Here is a 27,148-nt window from a genome sequence, read left to right as displayed (position 1 = left end):
ATATAAGCTAACAACCCCCCAACACTTTCTTCAACACAGTTTTTGTTTAACAGCTATCGTTGAATAGCTTCACGAGTTTATTTTTCCACGGCCCAGGTTAGCGGTCTCTAAGCTTTGTTCTCTTGATTTTTACAGTGATGTAGCAAGTCTTGAACAGAATGCAGTTCGTACAAATTCAGTATAGTTTCATTACGGGAAAGGGAAATTCAGGCTAAGCCACCAAATATCAGAAACACCTAAGCACAGTGAGATATACCCAGGGAAACTTAATGTGCTTAATGTCAGTGTTGCATCCGTAATATGAATTGAAGTAACCTCTGTCTTTTCAGTAAATTTTACATGATCTAGATCCGTAAGCATCTATATGTTTGCACCATGTTAAGATTACATTTTCGTATGTAAATAATTTTGAATTATTTTAAGTGATCAAACTTTTTATTTCAAAAGTGAATCTAGAATCTGTGGTCGATGACCATTCCATAATGGTTCTCAGCACTTCAGTGCCAACTGGAGGCAAGTTGGGTCACCAGAGAGAAAACTTTGTTGTAAAAGTACCGTCTAAGACCAATGACTGACTACAATCGGAGCATGACAATCATCCCGTGGTAGTTCTCAGCACTTCAGTGTAGTCTGGAGGCAAGTTGGGTCACCAGATAGAAAACTTTGTTGTAAAAGTACCGTCTAACACCAATGACTGACTACAATCTGAGGATGACAACCATCCCGTGGTAATTCTCAGCACTTCAGTGCCGTCTGGAGGCAAGTTTGGTCACCAGATAGAAAACTTTGTTGTAAAAGTACCGTCTAAGACCAATGACTGACTGCAATCGGAGCATGACAACCATCCCGTGGTATTTCTCAGCACTTCAGCGCCGTCTGGAGGCAAGTTCGGTCATCAGATAGAAACGTTTGTTGTAAAAGTACCGTCTAACACCAATGACTGACTACAATCTGAGGATGACAACCATCCCGTGGTAATTCTCAGCACTTCAGTGCCGTCTGGAGGTAAGTTGGGTCACTAGATAGAAAACTTTGTTGTAAAAGTACCGTCTAAGACCAATGAGTAACTACAATCTGAGGATGACAATCATCCCGTGGTAGTTCTCAGGACTTCAGTGCCATCTGGAGGCAAGTTGGGTCACCAGATAGAAAACTTTGTTGTAAAAGTACCGTCTAAGACCAATGACTGACTACAATCGGAGCATGACAATCATCCCGTGGTAGTTCTCAGCACTTCAGTGCCATCTGGAGGCAAGTTGGGTCACCAGATAGAAAACTTTGTTGTAAAAGTACCGTCTAAGACCAATGAGTGACTACAATCTGAGGATGACAACCATCCCGTGGTAATTCTCAGGACTTCAGTGCCATCTGGAGGCAAGTTGGGTCACCAGATAGAAAACTTTGTTGTAAAAGTACCGTCTAAGACCAATGACTGACTAAAATCGGAGCATGACAACCATCCCGTGGTAATTCTCAGCACTTCAGTGCCGTCTGGAGGCAAGTTGGGTCACCAGAGAAAACTTTGTTGTAAAAGTACCGTCCAAGACCAATGACTGACTACAATCGGAGCATGACAACTATCCCGTGGTAGTTCTCAGCACTTCAGTGCCATCTGGAGGCAAGTTGGGTCACCAGATAGAAAACTTTGTTGTAAAAGTACCGTCTAAGACCAATGACTGACTACAATCGGAGCATGACAATCATCCCGTGGTAGTTCTCAGCACTTCAGTGCCATCTGGAGGCAAGTTGGGTCACCAGATAGAAAACTTTGTTGTAAAAGTACCGTCTAAGACCAATGAGTGACTACAATCTGAGGATGACAACCATCCCGTGGTAATTCTCAGGACTTCAGTGCCATCTGGAGGCAAGTTGGGTCACCAGATAGAAAACTTTGTTGTAAAAGTACCGTCTAAGACCAATGACTGACTAAAATCGGAGCATGACAACCATCCCGTGGTAATTCTCAGCACTTCAGTGCCGTCTGGAGGCAAGTTGGGTCACCAGAGAAAACTTTGTTGTAAAAGTACCGTCCAAGACCAATGACTGACTACAATCGGAGCATGACAACTATCCCGTGGTAGTTCTCAGCACTTCAGTGCCATCTGGAGGCAAGTTGGGTCACCAGATAGAAAACTTTGTTGTAAAAGTACCGTCTAAGACCAATGACTGACTACAATCGGAGCATGACAATCATCCCGTGGTAGTTCTCAGCACTTCAGTGCCATCTGGAGGCAAGTTGGGTCACCAGATAGAAAACTTTGTTGTAAAAGTACCGTCTAAGACCAATGAGTGACTACAATCTGAGGATGACAACCATCCCGTGGTAATTCTCAGGACTTCAGTGCCATCTGGAGGCAAGTTGGGTCACCAGATAGAAAACTTTGTTGTAAAAGTACCGTCTAAGACCAATGAGTGACTACAATCTGAGGATGACAACCATCCCGTGGTAATTCTCAGCACTTCAGTGCCATCTGGAGGCAAGTTGGGTCACCAGATAGAAAACTTTGTTGTAAAAGTACCGTCTAAGACCAATGACTGATTACAATCGGAGCATGACAATCATCCCGTGGTAGTTCTCAGCACTTCAGTGCCATCTGGAGGCAAGTTGGGTCACCAGATAGAAAACTTTGTTGTAAAAGTACCGTCTAAGACCAATGACTGACTACAATCGGAGCATGACAATCATCCCGTGGTAGTTCTCAGCACTTCAGTGCCATCTGGAGGCAAGTTGGGTCACCAGATAGAAAACTTTGTTGTAAAAGTACCGTCTAAGACCAATGAGTGACTACAATCTGAGGATGACAACCATCCCGTGGTAATTCTCAGCACTTCAGTGCCATCTGGAGGCAAGTTGGGTCACCAGATAGAAAACTTTGTTGTAAAAGTACCGTCTAAGACCAATGACTGATTACAATCGGAGCATGACAATCATCCCGTGGTAGTTCTCAGCACTTCAGTGCCATCTGGAGGCAAGTTGGGTCACCAGATAGAAAACTTTGTTGTAAAAGTACCGTCTAAGACCAATGAGTGACTACAATCTGAGGATGACAACCATCCCGTGGTAATTCTCAGGACTTCAGTGCCATCTGGAGGCAAGTTGGGTCACCAGATAGAAAACTTTGTTGTAAAAGTACCGTCTAAGACCAATGACTGACTAAAATCGGAGCATGACAACCATCCCGTGGTAATTCTCAGCACTTCAGTGCCATCTGGAGGCAAGTTGGGTCACCAGATAGAAAACTTTGTTGTAAAAGTACCGTCTAAGACCAATGAGTGACTACAATCTGAGGATGACAACCATCCCGTGGTAATTCTCAGGACTTCAGTGCCATCTGGAGGCAAGTTGGGTCACCAGATAGAAAACTTTGTTGTAAAAGTACCGTCTAAGACCAATGACTGACTAAAATCGGAGCATGACAACCATCCCGTGGTAATTCTCAGCACTTCAGTGCCGTCTGGAGGCAAGTTGGGTCACCAGAGAAAACTTTGTTGTAAAAGTACCGTCCAAGACCAATGACTGACTACAATCGGAGCATGACAACTATCCCGTGGTAGTTCTCAGCACTTCAGTGCCATCTGGAGGCAAGTTGGGTCACCAGATAGAAAACTTTGTTGTAAAAGTACCGTCTAAGACCAATGACTGACTACAATCAGAGCATGACAATCATCCCGTGGTAGTTCTCAGCACTTCAGTGCCATCTGGAGGCAAGTTGGGTCACCAGATAGAAAACTTTGTTGTAAAAGTACCGTCTAAGACCAATGAGTGACTACAATCTGAGGATGACAACCATCCCGTGGTAATTCTCAGGACTTCAGTGCCATCTGGAGGCAAGTTGGGTCACCAGATAGAAAACTTTGTTGTAAAAGTACCGTCTAAGACCAATGACTGACTACAATCGGAGCATGACAATCATCCCGTGGTAGTTCTCAGCACTTCAGTGCCATCTGGAGGCAAGTTGGGTCACCAGATAGAAAACTTTGTTGTAAAAGTACCGTCTAAGACCAATGAGTGACTACAATCTGAGGATGACAACCATCCCGTGGTAATTCTCAGGACTTCAGTGCCATCTGGAGGCAAGTTGGGTCACCAGATAGAAAACTTTGTTGTAAAAGTACCGTCTAAGACCAATGACTGACTACAATCGGAGCATGACAATCATCCCGTGGTAGTTCTCAGCACTTCAGTGCCATCTGGAGGCAAGTTGGGTCACCAGATAGAAAACTTTGTTGTAAAAGTACCGTCTAAGACCAATGAGTGACTACAATCGGAGCATGACAATCATCCCGTGGTAGTTCTCAGCACTTCAGTGCCATCTGGAGGCAAGTTGGGTCACCAGACAGAAAACTTTGTTGTAAAAGTACCGTCTAAGACCAATGAGTGACTACAATCTGAGGATGACAACCATCCCGTGGTAATTCTCAGGACTTCAGTGCCATCTGGAGGCAAGTTGGGTCACCAGATAGAAAACTTTGTTGTAAAAGTACCGTCTAAGACCAATGACTGACTACAATCGGAGCATGACAATCATCCCGTGGTAGTTCTCAGCACTTCAGTGCCATCTGGAGGCAAGTTGGGTCACCAGATAGAAAACTTTGTTGTAAAAGTACCGTCTAAGACCAATGAGTGACTACAATCTGAGGATGACAACCATCCCGTGGTAATTCTCAGGACTTCAGTGCCATCTGGAGGCAAGTTGGGTCACCAGATAGAAAACTTTGTTGTAAAAGTACCGTCTAAGACCAATGACTGACTAAAATCGGAGCATGACAACCATCCCGTGGTAATTCTCAGCACTTCAGTGCCGTCTGGAGGCAAGTTGGGTCACCAGAGAAAACTTTGTTGTAAAAGTACCGTCCAAGACCAATGACTGACTACAATCGGAGCATGACAACTATCCCGTGGTAGTTCTCAGCACTTCAGTGCCATCTGGAGGCAAGTTGGGTCACCAGATAGAAAACTTTGTTGTAAAAGTACTATCTAAGACCAATGATTGACTACAACCTGAGGATAACGACCATCCCGTGGTAGTTTTTATCACTTCAGTGCTGTCTGGAGGGACGTTGGGTCACCAGATAGAAATCTTTGTCGCAACAGCATTGTCAAAGACCAATGATTGACTATGATTTGGGGACAACGACGATCACGTGATAGTCCTCAGCATTTCAGTGCCCTCTGGAGGTCCCCCAATGCCCTGCGGATGTGTCTCAGCACCTTGCAAAATGAGGCTACAAGAAGGGTTCAAGCATGTCCAGCCTCTAGAGGCACTTAACACTACTATACCGATCTTTTCTCTCACTGTGGCAGTTGCAACTATCTATAGGGAAGAGATTACAGGTTCCGAAAATCACGGGCCTAAAACAAAAACCTGACTCATTGAAAGAGAACACCACTCAGAAATGTCAAAGCACAATCTAGCATCCATGCTCTCTGGTGGGAGCAGTAAATCTGTCAATAATAAACTGAAGAAAAAAGGAGGAAAAATCTTAAATACAAGGGTGATTAAGAATGATTCATGCCTGTAGATTTTATTTAGATAAAAATGTTTTAAAACCCAAGCCTGCCATGAATTATGACATGCGAAAAGCCTTGGCTGATTCGCAAATTATTTATCATCTTTTACTGCCACTCGTCTATCCGGCAGAATGAGCCCACAAGCACGCTCACTGTCGTCATCAGTCGTCGACATGCACTGGCATACGCTCCGTTATGGCTGACACTTGTGGATCCTTCATATAACTTCCGTACCCATTCAAACACACTTCTTTTCAACAAAACATTTCCATGATATAGTGTGCACAAAGTTTTTGATAGATATTGGCACCAGACACCCCTTCAGACCACGGAAACAATGACTCCTCCACTTGTAGATAGACACATAGATATTTATTTCGGCTCAGGAGAGTGTACAAATTACAGACGGGGCAGCCATTCTTTCTTGCACTACTGCCACAACTACCACACAGTCACAACTGCCTGCACAGCAGTGACCGTAGAGACAGCAACCTTGTACGAAAAGGACTGACAAGACAGAGTGACCAACTCTAGGTTCAAGATAACAGAAGTGCTAATAATTTTTTAATCACTGTCGTATAACATGGATATTTTTAGCGCCTATATTCTGGCTCTGACCATACATATTTCTCAATTTCTTTATTTCATGAGCCAATTTTGGTAACTGAATACATATAGAATTTATACCAAGGCATCCTTGTATGGTCATATCTACTACATATGCAATTTATATCTTTCTATAGATTCAAACTTATCTACTTTGACTTTATTATGATCATAAACGTCAAAATCAAATGGGATGTTTAATCTTCAGAGAGTGTTGAGTCACTCAGCTATGAAATTAGATGGTTTGTGTCACCACTGTAGAGGGTAAACCTTCCATATGCAGCACGACTGCTAACTTGGGGTTTTTACATGCAACTTTCAAACGTGACCTTCCGATCTTCTGTGTACTAGATGAGTGATTATCGTTCTGCTAGCCCGTGGGCCACAGGTTGCCGACCCCTTACCTAGTAAATTATTTTCCCAAATATATAATTAAGATGCACAAATCAGCCTTCATGAAGATTTTGTGTTTTTGCTAATTATGCAAATCACTTCCGTAAGCAATTTGACGATCAAAAGTTTGAATAAGCAAGGCATGACTCTTGGGCTAGTGCCGAGCTATTAGCCAAGAGTAATTTAAGCACAAATATCTATTGAAATGCGAACTGCAGCCAAAATACTAAAATACAGTACTCTGTCTGTCTGTCTGAAAAATGCAGTGAAGAGGAGGAGAGCCCGCGCACAGCTTCATTCAGCGCTCAAAATGGGAGAGGGAACGCGTGCCTGTACCCTCCACTGCATTGCCAAAAAATGTTGTGGGCCAGTGTAGGGTGTTTTCTTCATGCCTACTTCACCACACAACACTTGTGCATTGCAACAAAGCACATTCCATTGGTGAAAATTATATTTAATTTTAATAATAAAATGGAATATATTGAAGGACCTGATTACCTAACGATTGTTAGCTTCTACCACACTGAACAGCATGTGGTAACATGTGTACCGAGAGGGCCATGGCATATATGCTGTGGCACAGTACACTGACCACAGGGTGAATATGATTCTGATACGGTGTGGTTCTAGGTACACATATGAATGCTGAATTCATTATTGTACCATTCAAGATGGTATCCTACATTAGCATATTCCCCACACTCGTCACTTTTACTAGAGGCTTGTAGGTATGAGTAAAATACTGTGACTATAGGTTTGGCTTGTGCCACATTGAACTTTGTATATGCAGTTTGGCACTCATGCCATCACCTATTGATAACAATATGTCTTATGTGCTTCTAAGCTCAGTATGAACCCTATTTTCACTTTCACAGCTTTCACATATTTCCTAGTTCCAATAAACTAATGGATTCTCCTAACAGTTGCTGACTACTCTGTTGAAAATACAAAGAAAACACCTATGGTGTTTCTAACATTATTTTTACTATATGGTTAGGGAATTATTAACAGCTACAGGAAGATGCCGAGACAAACAACTGATAGCCTAGAGGCAAGCAAAACACCAGCAATAGGTGAAACACCAAGAAAAACCGAAGTAAGCACTTACAATGTTGACAATCTAGTGCTCCATCCCAGTTGCTTCCTGTTTTTCTTTAAAGTTCCTATCTCCAGTGAAAAACTTATCAATATGCAAAGTAAGTAGTTGTTTATGGCAGCAGTTTAGGTAGAAGCGGGTGGGTGCCAAGTTTTGAAAAGTGGCTCTAGGCAAGTATGTGATTCAGATATACGAAACTCCATGTAATCAAAGGAACACGGATCCAGAAGAAAAACCCAGAGAATGGAGGAGACACTGACCAATGATTACTAGAAGATATTGATAGGAGTAGACGCCTTCATAAAGAGAATTGTCGACTTCATCCAGACTGATATGTTTTGTGCTGCTCTGCTTGTCTGTGGGGTACTGCACCAACAAACAATTTTCATTGTGCTCGAAATGCATCAAAAATTACTTTACTACAACCAAGTTCAAACTTTTGTGCATCTCATCATTAGACGGCATTGTAGACCATAGTAACTTCAACCTCATACAAGTTGTTACAGAGGGGCTGTTGGTAACCACCATCAAGAATACCCTAGAACTGGGGTGAAACAATCTGTGCGCATGTATGTCTATGCGAGTGTAGGGGGAGGCGGCACTTTTAGACTGCCTAAGGTGGCAAAGTGTTAAGTCCACCACTTCCTTATTGCAAATATGAGACTAGCCCAACTTGGACTTCTGGTCTATCAATTACAAAATGAGATTAGGGACAGTGACAACAGTGCAAATGATGTACCAGACCACTTGCACAAATGAATTGTAGGAGAATACGACTGCAGAAGCTGCCCCATTATACATGAGTACAGCAAAAAGTATTACTTATAAAAAAGCTAGTTGTGAAATTAATAAAAACTAAAGGTAAACATGATTCTCTACAATACAGGGCATCCACTTGTTGACCAGAAAACTTGTCAAAGGATGGTGTTGCTCATGATACCCATTCAGCATTTTGAAGCCATGCCTAGGAGCACTTAGACTTGTTGTAAACACACAGTTGATGAGAATGGTCTTAGTGTTGCTCTTATCAGAGCCTGCAAGGCGACTGTTCGGTTGGCATAGCTAGGAAAACACACCAATGCCTTACAGCTTCAGATCCACAGGAAGTACTGCTTCGATCAGTTCAAGCACCATGTTATGAAGAATTGCTGTTGCCACAATGCCAGAAAGTGCAGTGTCCAGTTGTCAGGCTGAACTTGAAATCAGGAAAACAGCCATTTCTCTGCATCCTACTGCCCTTCCATAAGGTGGATATGTCTATGTATGCATACACACAGCCACTGGTGTAGCAGGAATTATATTTGGGGGGGGGGGGGAGGGGGGGGCTTTCTTTCATATTTGCGTATAGTAGTCAATGTACTGTACGACTGACGGATACAGGCACAGCCGTCCCAAACCGTCGGGTGGTAGTCCTTCAATATTTGTCTTGCTTTACTAACAAAAAAAAAGAAAAAGTGATGATTTCAGAGAGGGAGTTTGGGGGGAGGGGGGGGGGGGCAGGTTTGACCTTTCAAACTACCCCCCTGCCTGTGCCACTGCACACAGCATTTTAAGCAAACAAAATGGGAGCACATAGTTCAAGGGATGTTGAACAAAACTTTAATGCATGTGATAGTCACAGCATGCAACTGTTTTCAAGGGGGGTCTTAACCACCAACATTAAGATGCAAACATGAGCCCTGTCTTTCCTCCCTAAGGCAATCGTCTCTGGTGCTGCAACTAGTGTCATGATGTCGTGTAACCAAACGAAGCCTTCATCTCATAGGAAAAGACCAAACCTGATCTCTTTCAACATCTGCCTTAAAAGCCCATTTGTTAAAAACAATGCTCCTATCCAGTGATTTGGATACTGTACCAGAATGCTTCCGATCAACAGCTGGTGGACCAACTTTTTCTGCACAGTGCGCCTACCGCAACTGAGATCGGCATGTTCTACCGTTGGTGACTGCATAGAAAGGGGTGTGCAGTCACCACAGAAATGACACCTTTAAATGGCTTGATTGTGTCAAACCCTTTGGTAATGGAAGTACGTATATTTTGTGTTAGTGAAGGGGAAAGAAGGTATAACTACCAATACACCAAAGCGATACTACTGGTAGATAGATCCCTTGATGATCGTACAAACTGTCATTTTCGAACACGCAAAGGTCACCCAGAACCGTTTTTTCTTTCTTTAATTTTCTGCTGATAGAGAACCAGAAGCTCGTTCGCGAGTGATATAGGCAGATCTGGAGTTCATACAAATAGACGGCGGCAGACTTCGAAGTACGAAAACTCCCACTAGTACATCACACCATGCCGATGAGAACGATCGTCTCTTCGCATCACCGGCCCCAGCCTGCCCCAATACAGCGCTGAACGAATCTCGTATTGTAGTCGTTACGGTTTGTCGTCGCCAAAATATTCCTAAAAAGCTCGATCACCAGAAAAGTTACGGTTATGAAACGATACAGTTTTCTGAAGCCAAGATTCTACTCGCGAGACAAGGAACATTCACTGAAGATTGTCTCGAAACTCAGAAAACCACAAAAATTTAATTTTTGCTATTTCATTATTTAAAAGCGCCGCAATCTGATGCAAACGGCAGAGGTGTCGAGAATCAGCTGATCGCCGAGATCATGTACTGCCACTATTCAACGCGCTGATCGGATTGAAGGATATGCGTTGCAAGCGGAAATAAACAAAGTGGTAAATAACAATACGTTACAGTTATGCGAAAATCAGAAAGTACAAACGAATAAGCTTGTTGACAGAATCAATAGAGTTGGTCGTGGACAGAATAACCAACGCGAAGACAGACGTGAGCCCTACAGCTCCGTACGTATCTCGGTTAGGGCTAACACGCACTGAAAGTGGAGAGCCAACTTTAAAACAGGGGTCGATAAACACTTCACGCAACGATATTTTGAATCCTTGTCACAATCGAAGGTCATTCTGTCGAAACTCTCACGCTGTTGTAGCCTAAAACACTTTGTACAACCAATTTCGTTCACCGCGTCGACCGCCACAAACCAGCCGCCATGTTTTTAATCCAGGATTAAGAAACAACCAAAAACTAAGCGCCCAATGTTGAGCGCTTAAGTTAAGCGTAGTTTAGTGCTGGGTTTAGCGATAAGCGAGTTTGGTGCAACCGAACGAAACCAAAACTTAGCTTAAGTTCCCGGCTAAGCTCCGCTTTGCGCTAAGCGGCGTTGGTGCAACCGGCCCTAAAAAGAATTCTGCGCTGACTTTGTTGTGCACCACGTAGAAAATCTGCGACGTTGAGATAAGTTCAGGAAGAGTGTAGCACAGATACAGAGACGCTCCTAGCGCAAATGACACTGCATTTGGACAAGCATTTGTGGAAAAGTGAGAAAACAATATGAGCTCGAAATCCAGGGCCGGCTTGCTCGAAGCAGAGTCTCAGTTGAGATTGCTCAAAGAAAGCGCTGTCAAGGCTAGCGCTCGAGCTTAAGCCGAGTCTCAGACGCTCGCGTGCCCAAGCCTTGGCAGCGCTTTCTTTGAGCAGTCTCAACTGAGACACTACTTCTAGCAATCCGGGCCAGGTGTCTGCACCGCTACTTGTTTTCTCGATGACATTCGACCGCGTGAATTAAATACGTTTGTGTCCGAAACCCCATAAATAGTCTCCATTGCTAATTTTATTCAATTATATATATATATAATTGAATACCCGGCCTAAATTTCAGAATGATTTTCAAAAAAAAAAGTATAATTTTCCCTTGTTTATAAGCTTGAAAAATTGCAATAATTTCTTACACTCGGACACTCCAAATACACCCCCCCCCCCCCTTTCCGAAACGATGGACATTGCTATAGGCGCAGTACGGACAAATAGGAAGAAGAAACCGGGGTCTGACCTTGGGGCTGGAGATGGTGGCGATTGCGACGCTGAGCCGTTTTTTCATTCCGCCTGACAAGGTGTTGCAGAAGCTGTAACATTTGTCGGACAACTTGACGGTTTCGAGAACGCGGGAAATCTTCTCTCGTATCACGGAGTGATGGACACCTTTCAGCTGAAACGGAGGAGTCCTTCAAACTATAAACACTGCACTTCATAAAAAGAGAAAGAAGGCTTTAAAGGGACGCTGAATCGAAATCTGGATTCCCCAAAAAACGCGGCAAAATCGTGCAACGGCATGCTACAAACACCAAAACATCACTCATACAGCGATACCTCGAACGGATGACCGTATTTTTTAAAAAAAAAAGAGGCGCATTTGGCAGGAATGTTGACGTCATGTTTCTCCGAGAGGGAGAGGGAACGGCCTCGCGTCTTCTCCGCCTCGCGGCCTTGGAGAGTGAAGCGAAGAGAGGAGGAAACTAGGTATCTTGACAGTCACGCGCCTCGTCGGCCTGGTTCAATCTCGACTTCTTTTTCCAAAAATACGGCCGTTCATTTGAGATATCGCCTTACTAGTAGTGGTGTAGGGATTGTAGCGTCCCGCCTACATCTCCAGCATTGTTTTTTTGAAATCCAATTTTCGGTTCACCATCCCTTTAAAGGGTTTTTGCTTGCACTAATTTTGTGTAAACCCGTTCGGTTTTACGTTTAATTATTAGGACCATTTTGGGGTACGCGGCATGCCAGTTAAGCTACTTACAGAGGGATATTGCTCAACAAGGCAAATAAATCTAAGAAACTCGGTACCACAATAAGCGACAGTGAAAGTGGGTGCGAAAGCGGCTGCTTACAACAGTGAATCAACCGTCGAACACTTCGAGACACAATAGTTAGTATAATAGGTAATATGGTAATTACTCGACGTCGCGGCAAGTTTTCTGCTTCATTAAAGTTTTCGATCTGCTCGACTCACTTGAAATGACATGAATCGCGTTAAGATCAACCAGACACCGACTCATTCCTGCTCTCTGGAGCCGGAGCTGTCGCGATATTGGAGGATTAGAAACCGAACTACCGCTATAAGGAGCGTGGACGAAAACATAAATATTTATTTTACTATTCTTATCTATAAAATTTTGTGCGATATATTCGACCTCAAAAGTTTAAGCTACATGCCCTTCACGTTCCACGCTGCCTTGTTTGCGCTGTCAACGAATTTCAGATACTAAACATTGTCCATCCAGATTGGTAACCATACCTTCTGCCGAACTTCAGAGAACTCAAATTAAGGTGGTAGATCGGAGGTTTTGAATTTTTCTTGCCCTCAGATGATCTTAATACTTAGACTCACGACCATATGCGAACTCGGTAGTTCAGCTGAAGTATACTTCAGCGTACATATATATATACGGCGTTGCTTTGAAGCGTCGCTGCATATCTCCCTCCAGTCGAAGGAGGTTCTAGTCTTTTACACTCAAACTTCTTTTACATGTTCCCGAGATGCTATCAAAACACAAAACTCTATCGTCTTGCATTAGAACGCCGATAAGCGCAATGTCGCGAATTAATTCGCCAATTCTTTAAAAAAGTTGGTTCTGAAGGCGTTTAATGTGTCTGTCTGACTGCGGTATAAAAATGTCCACTTCTTTCGTCACTGAGACTGTTTGGATATTCGACTACGATACCGTCTACCTGCCTCATTTGTCTAACTGCTTAGATCATTGGTTCGTCCGTCGAGCGCGTCATAGGGTTGTGTACAGGCAGGAAATTTAGTCAGTATGAAACACCAACACTATCGTTATTAATAATGAATTATTTTTACTGTAGTCAGCGACAACAGAAAAATCGCAAGGCAGTTACGTTCACTCGCTTCACGACTGGAAGTTTAGAATTCGGCTAATGCGGCAATCTTATTGGCTGCGCGGTGAATCTGCGTCACTAGAGTTACTCACAGCCTAAGGGACGTGGGGAGTCTTAGACATCTTATGATCGCTCCACAGATAATTCCATTGCGGCATCAAGAACGCCGAACGAAGAATCACCAATCAAGAATCTTAATGGGCCCTACTTTTCTTAAGAGTGGCCATATAGTTTAGAGGTTGATATATTTGGCGGGACATAATGGTTATGTCGATGTAGGCGCATGCGATGGCGTTCAATGCCCTACCGATCCAAAGAACATGAGATGTTCCCAGACTGTGAGGTCGCTGAAGAAAACATTGTGCTGCTGGCAGAAACTGACATTCTCACGAGCTCTCTCGGTGTTCTTTGCCACGTCGATACCGCAGACAATCACCTTTCCTTTGGTCGGAGAAAACATACCTACGCGATGGAAAGGTAATGAACGTTATAGGCACTCGTATTCCACATCTCGAGCAATAGCAAAGACTAAAATCTCTATAGCGAAATTGCACTCTTTCCAAGTTGTTGATTTTAGCAAATAATTTCACAAATTGGTTACGTACCAATGCGATGCTGGACCTGTTTTATTTTAGTATATAGACAAAAATAAATGGAGTAAAGTTTTGTGACCGCTGCCTTAACCAATGGGAAGCGTATAAAAGGGCATGAAAAATGGTCCCCTGACTATTTTTATTTTGAACTTCCTGGTATAATATTTTATGTAAACAAACAAACAAACAAACAAACAGAAAACCCTGGAATTATTTCGAGTAAGCTAGAGAACTATCCCGTTCAACATTGTAACAAAAAGAAGGAGCGACAGTCATAAAATGTTGATTTTTAAAGAAAGCAAAATACCTTAGATGTTTAATTTGAAACACTTTCTTCATTCAAAAACTATTCCGCAAGTTTCGCTCTAAAAAAATTAATCAGGCATAAATTCTTTATTGCTCGACAAGCCATTAGATTGTGCCCAAAACGCTTATACATATTGAAATAAAAATGTCCCCATCGCCCTCAGTGTATGCTTAGGAAAAATGTCCCACAATTTTTATTGCTCCGTTATTTTGTTCGGTAGGTGAGCATCGAGAATGAAACATTGAAAATATGCTTTTCATCCCAAGCGTTGTAATAAGAGGAACGAATTTTAACCACCATCTTGAATTACATTATCAGGTATCTAGTTGTATTATATAATATATATTTCTGTGCTGCTGACTTTTTGCAAAATATTTTTTCTTTCAATAGAAATACACATTTTGGGCATTAAATACGTTTTTGACAAAGAAAGTTATGTAATAAATTGTAAATAAATAGGCAAAAAAGCGTGTATTTTGTTACCGGTAACAATATTCATCAGGGTGGTTTTGCCAGCTCCGTTGTGACCGAGAAGCACCGTTATTTGGCGCGGATACGCTTTCAAGTCAACGCCGTCCAACGCCTTGAGTTCACCAAATTCCTGTAAGATGTACAGGAGAAAGGATCGTTTCAACTGAAGTAGGAAATAGGTTATTGTATTCTAGTGGAAGTTGATCGACGTAACCAACCGAGCTGGCCCTGTTTGGAAGTCTCTGGAAAATGTAGATGTTTTAAGCCAAAACATTGCGACGTGACGCAGACGGCTCATGTTCTTTTCTCGAAGTGAAATGTCTTTATTACAATCGTCTGTGTGATTTTTTTTTTTTATTTAAAGGAATGCAGTTTTATTTCCTCCTAAACAAGAATTTCTGAAAAGTGGTTGATTTCACTACGAGAAGTACTAATAAACTCCGCTACGTCGAAGTTTTACGAAAACCTAAATGTTTTTATGTGCTGTGGTTCTGACCATGGTCATGAAACGAAACCAAAACTTCGAGTGAGGTGGGAATTATTGACCCCGTGTTGTCACCGACATGAAACACCCGCGTGGTGTACACGTTATCTCGTGTCTTGTTTTACACCTGGAAGATTGCAAGGATGTGTCACAGTGCTCGTAATATTGGTGATGTATTCTCATGAAAAAGCAGCAGGTTCTGTGGCGACAGCGAAGAACGCCGTTGAAGCTGCGTGTTCTCCGCAAACTCGTAATCCTTGTAATGCTCAGTAGGATGTAATATCCACCGCAAACACGAGATAATACCAGACTAAAGTGGTTACTAGCACGTCGCCTGGTATGTGTGTTGGGCACACGATTATAAGCAGGGCCTCTGGTATTACTAAAGTGGCTGTATCCTGGGAAAGTTGCGACATTGCCTTCCCTGCCTGCTAGCCGGAGACAAACATGTAATAGCATACAGACGGCTAAACTTCGGAGGATGAGTGACCGATTGGTCTCAGTTATTATGGCAAATTGCCATTTCGGTCTTTTCAGATCTCGGAAGCTTCGATATGGTCGGTCTCAAACAGTTGCGCCATGATGGCTACGGAGCATTATATGCGTACTGAAAGCGTTCGTCACCAATAGAAACGTCTTGGGCACTGTGTATGTGATGAACTTATCAACCATGCTTATATCTATAGATTTCTTACAATTGTACTGTTCTCGCGGAATTAAAGACAGGAAAAGTATTTTTCAATGCCGCCGAGCACCGACGCCACATGTGGCGGCGGAGGAAGAATGGGCACTTTGTTTCGCCGAGATGTCGGTAACAAAATCTCGGATTCAATAAATGTCTTCATAAAGCAACCTGTAACCGGGAATTCGGATTGGACGCGTTCAGTAGCGGCCCCTGAGTCAAGGAGTCACTGACTCCTTCCACTGGACGGCCAAAAGTCACTTCCGGTGCACGTAACTCCGGGGCTTCGGAGTCAAACTCCGAAGCCCAGAGTCTGGAGACGGTGCACGTAGAGTCAAAGGAGCTAAAGATGACGTCATTTCCTGACTGGTGACGGTTTCCGGCGCTAAAAGAGAAAAACAAATTGGTGGGATAAGCTGCGCCGGTTCTGTCGCAGGTTTGCGGTTTGCTCGTTTTTGTTAATGAAATGTGCTGAAGGTAAGACGAATAACACGTTCGAATACTTCTCCAGGTAGGGCTCTTTTCGGAAAATGCATTGGACCCTATTTTGTTGGGTGTGAATAGGCTAATAAACAGCGTAAACGTTCATTTGACGCCGTGTCTTGATCGCCGTTGCACGGAAACTCGGTGAATATTGACGATAGTCCTGTCCGCGCTGAACAGAGCAAGGCAGGGTATGAACGCGCATTCGGTAGCCGGTTAGACACTCACGCACAGCATGATCCCGATTGATGTTTTGTTTGCGTAGCTAAATCGGGGTGCACGTTGGCCAATGTTACTAAAACACTCAGTTGGGAAACTCCCATAGAGACAGCTTCGAAAAAGTGGCCCCAATCTGTCTTCGAGCACCGAGCTAATGACGAACACAACGCCACCATTTCTCCCGCAGCGGCCACTCGAGGAACTGCACGTGACTTCTATTTTGGCGATAAGAACAGATATAGCGGTAGAGGTTACCGGGGTACCACCCCCGTCACCCCGGCGGACGCGCCGCGTCGAACTGCCGAAGTTAAAATGCACCTAGGTCGGAACGCGCAACCTGAAAGGCCCGCTGAGGCATGGTTGTATAAAAACAATATTAATAGTTCCGCAAAACCTTGCGAACTAAAGATGATAAAAACATCACGCGCCCATCATTTGGTACTAAACTCCAATAAATTTCATACAAAAAGAGTATTTTCCGTTTGTTTTTACGCAAAAACAGGCTTTCAAAAAGTTCGAGGTGACCATAGTACAGACAAACGAAAAAGAGTGGCGCTGTTGTCGCATTTAGCTCGGTCTCGGTGGACGCCAGCGGCCCAGGTTTCGACTTCGAGTTTCCCAACTGAGTGTTTTAGTAACGTTGACGTTGGCTGACGCTGACGCTCTCTTCGGCCGACAAAACCTTGATCGCCGAGCACGGCCGAACTTCCCGTGTGTATACGGATACATTTTGTATGAAGTTCGTTCCGAAGGGTAGAACAAACGTATGGCCGTATAAAAGTATCGCAACCGGCGGCGTAGATTCGCCGAGCCTTATATTTTGCGTGTGCTGACGACGTTTTTGTTGGTTTTTATAACAGTAGCTGCTTTTGCACCGCCAAGCGAAGGGCTCGATCGGGTTGCATCGCTTTGAACAGCAGCGCTGATGTGTACAGTCACCCGCTTTTTCTTCAACGACTTTGTCAAGACTTCTTCAATACCGGCGTCAAATAAAAGCGACCGTGCTCGCCATCATCTGCTTCCAGTTTATTCGGAGACCGTCTGGCACAGGGGAGGAAGCGAAAGTTGCGGAGAAGCAGGTTTTGAGCCGTGGTTTATTTTATTTTTTTTTTTTTTTTGCCGTTCAGTAGGCGATTCGAAGACTCCCACTCGGGTGACTCCGTTCGGAGCTGAGGGAGCCGCTACTGAACACGCCCATTGGCTCAACAAAAGAGAAATTGCTTATTCCATGAACCAAAATGTCGGCCATGCGAGGAGCTTGGCTCTACTTTCCCAGTATTCGGTGACTTTAGACAATATTACCTAGAAGTAAATGATCCCGTAGGCCTCAATGTGTAGAATATTTAATAATGCTCGCGACTCTAGCGTAATCGACGGCACCCAGCGGCTAGGGCAGAAAGCTGGGGCGGCATGTTTGCCCTGCAGCCTTTTCGAGTGAATCAGATGTACGCAGCGCCTCGCGGTCAAAAGAAGAAGCGCTGAAAGTAGTTTCAAAAACAAGGGATGAAAATCGGCGATAGACTGAGGTATTTGGATTCTAGTGCATAAACGTTTTGATTAAAGATTGGTTTTTTTACGAACTGCTCATTGAAGAAAGAGTAAGTAAACAGACGAGCTAGTTAATGTTACACAGATTTGAAAAAAAAAAAAAAAAACCGTAGACGCCGGAGTAAGAATGGGACAAACACAAAACGTCTCAACTTCAGACGTCTTGTGCTTCTCCCGTACTTCGTCCGCCGTCTCAGGTTTTTTCAGATATGTGAAACTCTTCATATGGGCAGGTGTTCGCCTCAGCGCACTTAGAAACCGTATATAAGAAACGCGAGGGAAGCTCGACGTAAGTAAACAAATAAATGTGCTCGCTCAAAAAAACGCGGCAGCAGGTGGGGTGTGAAACTTTATTCGAAAAGTGTTCAAGGTAACAGTAGGGGCACACGCCAACAACGAACAGCAACAAGTCCAGCGGACCGTGCGTAACACATAGCTATCAAATCCTATCCGTAATCGAAAACTTCCTCCTCCTTTTTTTAGCTGTTAGCGTTGGTACTTTTTTCCTTGTCCTTTTTCTTGCGTAAAACGTGCGCATAATTGTAAATAACAACGGCGAAAACCTTCTTCTGATTTATTCCGGGAGCCGTATATCAGTGTCTGAAGCAAGAACGAATGTTTTGTGTATATATCTCGCGAACAATGTTCCTGAAACAGCGAGTGCATCCAAGCGGACGCAACGTTCGTGGCCCTTCTGAGATTTCCAAGATGTTTAATTTTGAATTTATGACTCGTAAACAGGCGAAGGCCCGTTCACGCACTTGCAAGCGAATAGGACTGGCCGAGACAAGACCGGTTTTTGAACATCTTGCCACGGTATAGGGCCTAATCCGCAGCAGCGCAACCAGCCCTAGCCCGTCGCAAGAAGCTTAAAAACCGGTCTTGTCTCAATCGCTCTTACTCGGTTCCAAGTGTGTGAACGGGCCTTTAAGTACAAACTCGTCTCTTTTACGCCACGCCCCGGTGACGGCTCTAGGGCGCACTTACGGCCTGGAGGTGTGGGCAAGAAACGCCAGGCGAATCGGGCACTGCTATCTTATTTTGGAAGAAGCGAGAGAAAACCCGGCTTTCTCGTCAGAACGCTGTAGTGTTGTGTAGACTGGGGCTCCACCGAAAGAACCGTGAAAAAGTCGAGATGAATGCTTGACGCGTTTAATTTTTCCGATAACGTGGATAGCAGCCGTATAAAAAAAAAAACAAAAAAAAAAACGAGAAGCCGTCGGACGACAATCGTCTGAGCGGGAACCGTTTTGCTACGGGTGAATGCACGGAGAAATGTTGTCGAAGGAATTAATTTACTTGATATGTTCCACCATGAACGCGTGAGAATTGTCATGTAGTCTGGAACACCGAGAGTGTACGCTGGGAGTGTCTTGGCGTCGCAGGGAACACAACCCGTAGACCCTGTCGACTACCTACTCGATGTCGGTAGGCCACCGAAGACTCGTAAACTCGTAGAGTCCGAGGTAAGTCGATTCGATACAACACTCGAGCTCATGCTGATCTCTATAACGAACGTCATTGCCGATTCGTTCATTAGCGTGCATTCTGCGCCGCCTACGCGGTAGACTCTAAGAAATCTGGGGCTCTGCTCTGCCGCAAGGCATTTGGGAGAGCTGCAATGTACGGAAGCAGACGCTCCAGATTTTTTTAGAGTGTAAGGATCGCCGTACGTCACACCACTCAAGCCAAGTTTGGCGCTGCAGTAAGTCTGGTTTATTTTGTGGAGGCCACTATATATAGTAGTTAGACGTTGCTAGGAAGACGTACAGTCCACAATACGAACGCAGAAAAGAGAAAGAGATCCGCACCGATAGCAAAACATCGCACCCCAATGATTTTTTTTATGCGGACACCACTCTTTTTTTCTGCACCGCATCGCTTATGCGCGGCACCGCGGTTGCCGCTATTGCTGGACTGATTCGCATGTACGCGTAAGTTGTTTTCTAAATATATAGCGGTCAAAGAAGCCGCGTTACTCAGGCATACGACAAAAGGTAATTACGGCGAAGCTTCAAAAATTCAATTATCCACAAACATCGGCCGACCTTTCTCAGTCCTTGGACCACCAGGACAGGCTTTTCTTCTCTAGGCTCGTCTTCGAAGCGCGTGTGACTGAGTACTTGTGGAGAAGCAGGTACCGTTTTGATGTGCCGCTCTGGAAACCAGTAGCCGAACTGCAAAGTGACATGTATAACAAAGAACGCTGTAGTTTTCAAAATGCATTTAGTTTTTTTAAAGGCAACCCATAACACCGCCTGCGTTTCTAGAAACAAACAAATAAAAGACCCGTTCTTCTACAAATTGGCAAATGTTGTCGCTAGAGACTTTTAGCTGAATGATATACACTTTTTATCACCCTATAATGTATTGGCGAGGAGATGGAACTATAGGTGAACCTAATTGTCCAACTTTTTTTCCATATTGATGGCTATACGTACCTAAGAGAGCACTCTCGATTCTTCACTTAAGCATCATCAATCGAGCGCGGTGCAACAAACTGGACAGGAGTAAATGCCTCAGCGTTCGACTAGAACTCCAATTGAATCGCACAGACCGAGCACGAGCCCTGGCCAAACGGTGAAACGGAGTTCGGCTACGTCAGCCGAGCGTTAGCTAACAAATAATTCGTGTCGTTGTTGTCGTCACCATTGGTTTAGTACTCAATTTAGTCGCCATGAGGCGCGACAGTAGGATCTCTTCTCCTATAGTGTAGGGGTTAGAGATGCCAGTTGATGGAAACTACTGTTGCAGCTTCCTTTTGTAAACAAGAACCCAAGCGTAGAGTTTACAGCACTCCAACTTCTCGCTCAGCGATGAACATACCGTTTTTTCATAGTCACAGCAAGTTACAACGGGAGAGCTTAACCCTTATTAGAGCGGCGCAATTAAAACCAATCCAACTCCAATTAGCAGTCCCGACGAGCCGTACTTCGCTAAATGCAAGCAGCGAGCGCTGCAGCAATAGAGCGTCTCTGAGGCACAACATACGTTAACAAGCAGACGTAAGCACAGATTGTCCTGTTGATTCTTATTTATAGCTCTGACATCCAAGAGAAAACGCTATTTTCTGTAACAAGCAGGCCCGAACACAGAAAAAGACGACGCCCATCGCTGTTTTTACGTTCTTGTTATCGACAGAAGAACGATTGACTTCTTTTAACGCCAGTCCGACCTTTCCTTACCGTGACTGGGAAGTAGAAGGGCTGTGGGATTCCCGCTGTCCAGGGAAAAATCTTCGTAAAATACCACAGAAAGAGTGCGATGGTTACGCATGTGGCCGCCATGACAGACCATATTTCCAGTATGGAGACGTTGTCCATTTCCAAAACATTCTTCGTTATCAACTCCCAGTTGGCGCTACCTATAAGTCATACAATAAGCAGTAATGCAGGCTAGCGTTGGCATTATTAAAACAAATATTTGAGGTGTCAAGAAAGCACTCCACTCCCTCTCCCCCCACCCCCCAAAAAAAAAAATAAGAAGAAAATGTTGACCTTTTTTCAGGCTTAGCGAAAGTGTGCCCACGTAGGTTATTGTTGGAAATATCGCCTGCTTAACCACGCCTTAATTTAAAACAGCGTTCACTAATCCGAGCTGTACCACCCCAGACCGTCGAATAGCTCTTATTAAAATCTTGCAGTCCTAACCCGTGAGCTTGCCACTTAAAACATGCGAATCGCAAGGTCGTCTGCTTCTTGCACGGGGGTAGTGATAATGCCAGAACGCCAAGCTCTTATTGGCTGATGGAAAACAAAAGATAATGGGTAGACCTCAAGGCGCCTAGCATCGAGGTCTACCCACTGTCCTTCCGATCCAAGCCAATCAGAGCTCGGCGTCGCTATGACGTCAACGCAACTCCTACGCAAGAAGCAGGCCACTTGTTCTCCGTATAGACATTTCCATCGCTTATCCCTCGGGTGCAAAATGCTGAGTCACTGAGCTGTAGACGCATGCGCACAGTCTGAAATACCGAACAACAGAGCAACAGCGCATGCTCAAAAGGCGTCCCACAGCTCAGCAGACCAAGATGGCACCTCACAGAACCCGACTTTTGCAAAGGTCTATAGCTTACCGAGGAAAACCTAAAGACTTCAGCATCTTAATAACTAGTTAGCTGCCAAGATAAGTGATTGGACGTAAGGGAGGTGCCATCATATGTTTTAGAAACTATGTTTTCGCCCTGGAGCATATCTGGATTTTGGAATTTTATTTTTATAATGAACTTAAAAGTCCATCTTGAGGGAGTTTAATGCGTTCCCTAATAAATCAATACCTCCATAGAAGTTATTTTTACAGTTATTGAAAGGCCCGGCCCAATTTGCTTTACAGTAAAAGATGGTGTATGAACATTACGAACAGACTTAAATAAAAAAAATAAAAACGAAGTTTACCTTCGCTTAATCCGCCTTTTTGATATCCTGGTTCTAGAGCTTCTGGTATGAAAACATATATTTGTGTTCTATGAATTCACGAGCGACCACGACAGGCTTTTAAGCGAGATGCTCGTGACAGAGGTCGTGGAGTGCACGCGCGTTCTCTGCTCAAACACCTCGACCTAGCGATTAAAAAAAAAAAGGTGGATTTCATGCGTTCCTTTTGCCCGCCTGTGCGCCGGTAATTTCCGGAGCACCACAAATCTAGACGAAATCCTTCGTCATCCATGAGGGCTATACTACAATTATAAAATTTTCCTATAAAAACAAATGTAATTATTCAACTCCTACATATTGCAAAGTCTAAAAAAAAAAAACAATATGGTTAGATTGACAAATGACAGTCTGACAGGTAAAATCCAAACCTCCACCTGTGTAATCGACGGAGAGGCCGATGATCTTGAGCACCCAGTAGGTGCCCAGGCAAGGCGTGGCAGAGGACAACAGTTTAAAATGTCGATCGGCGTAGATGTAAGCCCCGAGTGGAGATTCGAAGCCTTCGACCATTTGCCAGGGCAGGAAGAGGGTGAGCGGAAACCAGTAGATGACGCCAAATGTGACCGCTATGCTGGCTGCGGAATTCATGGAATTTATTGCAGGGAGCAAAACAAAAGACCATCATCACACACTCTCATATCTCTCCGAGGTTATACTCTACTACAGCGAATTCTGCATAACTGTTCTTCCTTGAATCAGTTAAATAAATAAGAAGGGCAGGGGGTGTCCTGCTCCAACACCATGGATTCACTCTTACCGAAAAAAACAAAAACAAAAAAACTTCTGTAGTATTTTGGTTATACCTGACAAAAACTCATACGTTGAATACGTTTTTTAGTTAAAAATTTGGTGGAATCGCTTTTGTACAGTAACTTTCCTACCGCGGCTAACAAATAAAAACCGTTGCCTATAACAATGGTCATATTTCGCTTGAGCCAGCCAATAGGGGTCAGGCGCCACTCGTTGTGTCCCACTCCCATTGGCTGGTGTATTTTTCACCGGGTCGTAAAGCTTTGGCGTCTCACTTTTGTGTCTTGCATTTTCCCCAAAATAATTTCGCTAAAAGCCTATTCTCGGTCAAAAAGAGTGAACGTTTTGTTTTAGTCCCTCATAGTGCATGGATATTGGGTCACAATACAGCTCGTCATTCCCATTGATGGAATTTATTAAATAAAAACCAACGACTGGCGTTCCGAGTGGGATTGCGGATAAGTATTTCTCCAGGAGTTCCTGAGACTGCATTTAAGGAGGACGGGATCCTTACAATAATCAAAGTTACTAGGCTAGATCAAGGTCAGTTGACAAGCTTCCTAGAACACCTGGTTTCTTTTCGTGGCGTGTCTGTTCCGTGGCGCTGTTAGTCCGCCTTGCGGACAAAAGTGGCGGAACCGATAACACGCTGGATGCGCATCGCCTGCGGTGGAAACTGATTTTATGTGGCTTTGATAATGAGCCTAAAGTTTCTGCAAATATTTGCTCTCCCCGCGGGAGTGGTGCTCGCGTGCGGGCAACAGAGAGGGACCGTTTTCGAATGTCTCACTTCCATGGATCTTGTCAACTGATAGACCCAACAACGTAGCCGATAAGCAGGGTCGACGCCTTCAACGCACCGTGTCTGAAGAAGCTGGCGACGAGCATCGCATGCATGGTGTAGAGGCAGCAGAAGAAGAAGAAGGTGACTGCCAGCAGGCTCACGCTGGTGCGCTCTAGGGGAAAGTAAGACACCTCTTTCTTGACCAGTACCATGCAGGCGATGACGAGTCCGCTGCTCAAAGTGCCCGCGATGACGCCGGTCAAGTAATGCCCTAACCAGTATGCAGACTCGAGGAGACCCATCAGACGCAAAACTTCCTGAATGGAGAAAATAAAGGGACAGTGAACGAACGAACAGGAATCTGGCAATGGAAGGGCCCTGTGTAATGGATGCGCGTTTTAAGTCTGGGACTAAAGTCGTTTTCACCCCAAGAACCGTAGTAAAAAAAGTACGGTTTCTGGCGGAGCATTACTTATTTTCGTCTTTATACTGAGAATTGAGATATATGTTGGTGCATTTTAGATTAGATTCATGTTATCTTATCAAGACTTACACGTTTCAAACGCCAAAAGCCTCGCTTCTGCCTCCGACACGCAAATCTTGTAAGAACTACTTCTCACGGCGTATGAACATTGAGCAAAACGTCCTTTTTTCTTGAGGTGCAAACGGGTATACTTGCACTAAAGCCTTTTTATACGGAAAAGTAGCGACAACCTTTGAAGATTGCCGCCTGCTATCTTGGGCCAAACCATGCAGCGCTACCGTCGACGCCCGGGTGTAAAAAAAGCAAACATAAAGGTAAAAGGTGTGGGCGTTAGAGAAGGACGGAGAAGGAGTGACTATGTTGTTGAAGTGCAGTGCATGCTATGAGCTTATGTCGTCAATCAAATAACGCCGAATGTGCAACGTCACGGCTTTCATAGTCTTTCTTTGAGCACATCCTTCGAGGCTGGTAGACCGTGACAGTGCGCGCTTTTCGCCTGTGTGTATGTGTTTGCGTGTTTTCCAGCCATTGACTGCGCTCTGACTCCAAGTATAGGAAAGCCGTCTACTATCTTGGGTTAAACCAGGCGGCGCTACAGTCGACGCGCGGGTGTAAAAAAGCAAAACATAAACACAAAAGGTGTGCGCGTCATAGGAGGAGGGAGATGATGTCGCTACCTTTTTTATTCGGGGCACTAACTTCCACGTGCGAGCAAAATAAAAAGTAAAGCAAGCTGGCTCATTTTCTTTACACATTTTGATAACCTGAGGAATAGGTTATCCATCACTTATTATACTCAGCGTCACTGATATTTGGGAGGAGCAAGCTCAGTGAACGACAGCTACCTTCTGATAATATTATGCTTCGATGTAATTAAATGACTTTTTCTTTAAATGAGAATCACGGTCTCTTCATAAGCGCTGCCGAACGTCGTTTTTGTTCCCGTCATCAATTATCTTGTTTCCCAAATTCCCTAAAATGGCTTCTCTCTTTTCACTAGGCAGCACAATTAAAGAAGGGAAAGATATCTTGTTCTGCTCAAAACTATTTGGGGGTTCGGTCTTCACAAGTGTGGCACCGCAGTCACGGACAGCTTAAAAAATGCAACTCGTGGAAAATCAATATAATCTTATTATAGCTAGACAGCCAAGTCGATTGCGGGTATTATAAGGCCGAAGAATGAAGCAAGAAGCCTTAACATAATACTCCCGCGCTTCTCTACTTTTTACGATAATTTATTTTTCTTTCGGTTCTCGTGCCCATTTACCAGTATTGTCTTCCTAATGTTTCTTTCCCCCTGTGCTCGGGCTATACTCCGTTGAACGCTAAGCTGACAGGGAGGCGGAAGCTACGTTTTCTTTAAGCCAGTCAACCGTACACTAAGCTGACAGGGCGGCGGAAGCTACGGTTTCTTTAAGCCAGTCAACCGTCGGTCTCGTACCATCTTATCACGCAAAAGTTGAAATACTCTGGCGCAAAAAGCCGGGTCAGGCGACTAAAGGAATACCACGTGGACGAAAAAAAAAAAGACGTTTACAATTCTCTGTAATGCCGAATTAGAGCGCAGCTCTTGAGAAGGAGGAGGAGAGGGTAGGGCGAGGAGGGCAAATCCCTCCTTCTCTCCTGATACTCTCGCATTAAAAGAAAATTCTCGCTAAATTTACCGCTAAATTATGCAAAAATTTTCCCCGCTAAATTTAGCGGGGAAATATTCGCGCTAAATTTAGCTCGAAATTTACCAACATTTTCGCGCTAAATTTAGCGGGGAAACTGATTTGATGTTGAGGTCACGTGACGTCAATTTGCCCCCCTAAGTTTAGCGGAAAATTTTACCCTCGTGACGTGACGTGACGTGACGAAATTATGGGACACGTCCCATAATGCAGCGCGCGGTTATGCCGACGCCGACGCCGACGCCGCTCAACCCGGAATTAGGCGCCTAAGAGCTGAGCTCTAAAAGCCTGCGTACCCACTTCACCCCCCAAACGTCACCACTAGGGAATTCACGCAGTGCCGCCTAGCGTGCGTCAGCATCGACGCTAGTGCGTTTTGCAGCGTCGTATAACGAACGCGAAGCAAGCACACGGCGACGCAAAGACGGATGCGTCTGCCGCTTTGCGACGACTCTCATCGAGCTTCGGCATGTTGGCCGCTTGAAGCGGGTGGGGGTTCACAAATGATGACGTCCCGGACAGGCCTTGTCTTCTAGGGGGTGTTGATAAAAGACCGAAAATTGATTGGTTCGTTGCTACTACCACTCTGTGAGCTTAGCGGCGTCCAGCACCAACTCATCTCTGTGACGTCACGGCGCGGTGGTGGCGCGTCGGTCGCACTTCCGGTCTGGGGCTGTGGGCAGAAGTCCCCATGCCAGACGTGTATTCCTGCGTTGTTTCGAAGGGAACCAGCCAAAAACTTGCCTTCTCGTCAAAACGCCGGGACTGGGGCCATACCAAAAGGGTCGAGAAAGGTTTGAAGGTCAGTTTTCATGTGCTCGATTCGTCCGAGAATCTGGATATGTGCCGTGAAAAGGGAAAAATAGACGCCCTCGGACAACGATTGCTTGGGCGGAAAGCACTTTGGGTTGAATTCACGGATACTT

The 27,148-nt window shown here is 44.4% G+C and overlaps 1 protein-coding gene across 1 annotated transcript in view; it reads right to left on the bottom strand.

Moving 5' to 3' along the window:
• The window catches only part of LOC8031598 (ATP-binding cassette sub-family A member 2-like), a 68,187-nt gene that overhangs the window by 27,059 nt on the left and 13,980 nt on the right, over positions 1 to 27,148 (bottom strand). The window contains exons 2-7 of the mRNA XM_040213781.3: positions 24,142 to 24,382; positions 22,900 to 23,106; positions 21,284 to 21,462; positions 14,695 to 14,845; positions 13,619 to 13,773; positions 11,468 to 11,623 (exon numbers count right to left, since the gene is read on the bottom strand). Coding sequence (XP_040069715.3) covers positions 11,468 to 11,623; positions 13,619 to 13,773; positions 14,695 to 14,845; positions 21,284 to 21,462; positions 22,900 to 23,106; positions 24,142 to 24,382 — 1,089 coding nt within the window. The remainder of the gene's footprint in view (positions 1 to 11,467; positions 11,624 to 13,618; positions 13,774 to 14,694; positions 14,846 to 21,283; positions 21,463 to 22,899; positions 23,107 to 24,141; positions 24,383 to 27,148) is intronic.

The sequence above is a fragment of the Ixodes scapularis genome, unplaced genomic scaffold (genome assembly GCF_016920785.2).
Source record: "Ixodes scapularis isolate PalLabHiFi unplaced genomic scaffold, ASM1692078v2 PGA_scaffold5__190_contigs__length_132052651, whole genome shotgun sequence".
Taxonomy (NCBI): domain Eukaryota; kingdom Metazoa; phylum Arthropoda; class Arachnida; order Ixodida; family Ixodidae; genus Ixodes; species Ixodes scapularis.
The sequence above is the reverse complement of the archived record's forward strand: the minus strand, read 5'-3'. Positions and strand labels throughout refer to the sequence as shown.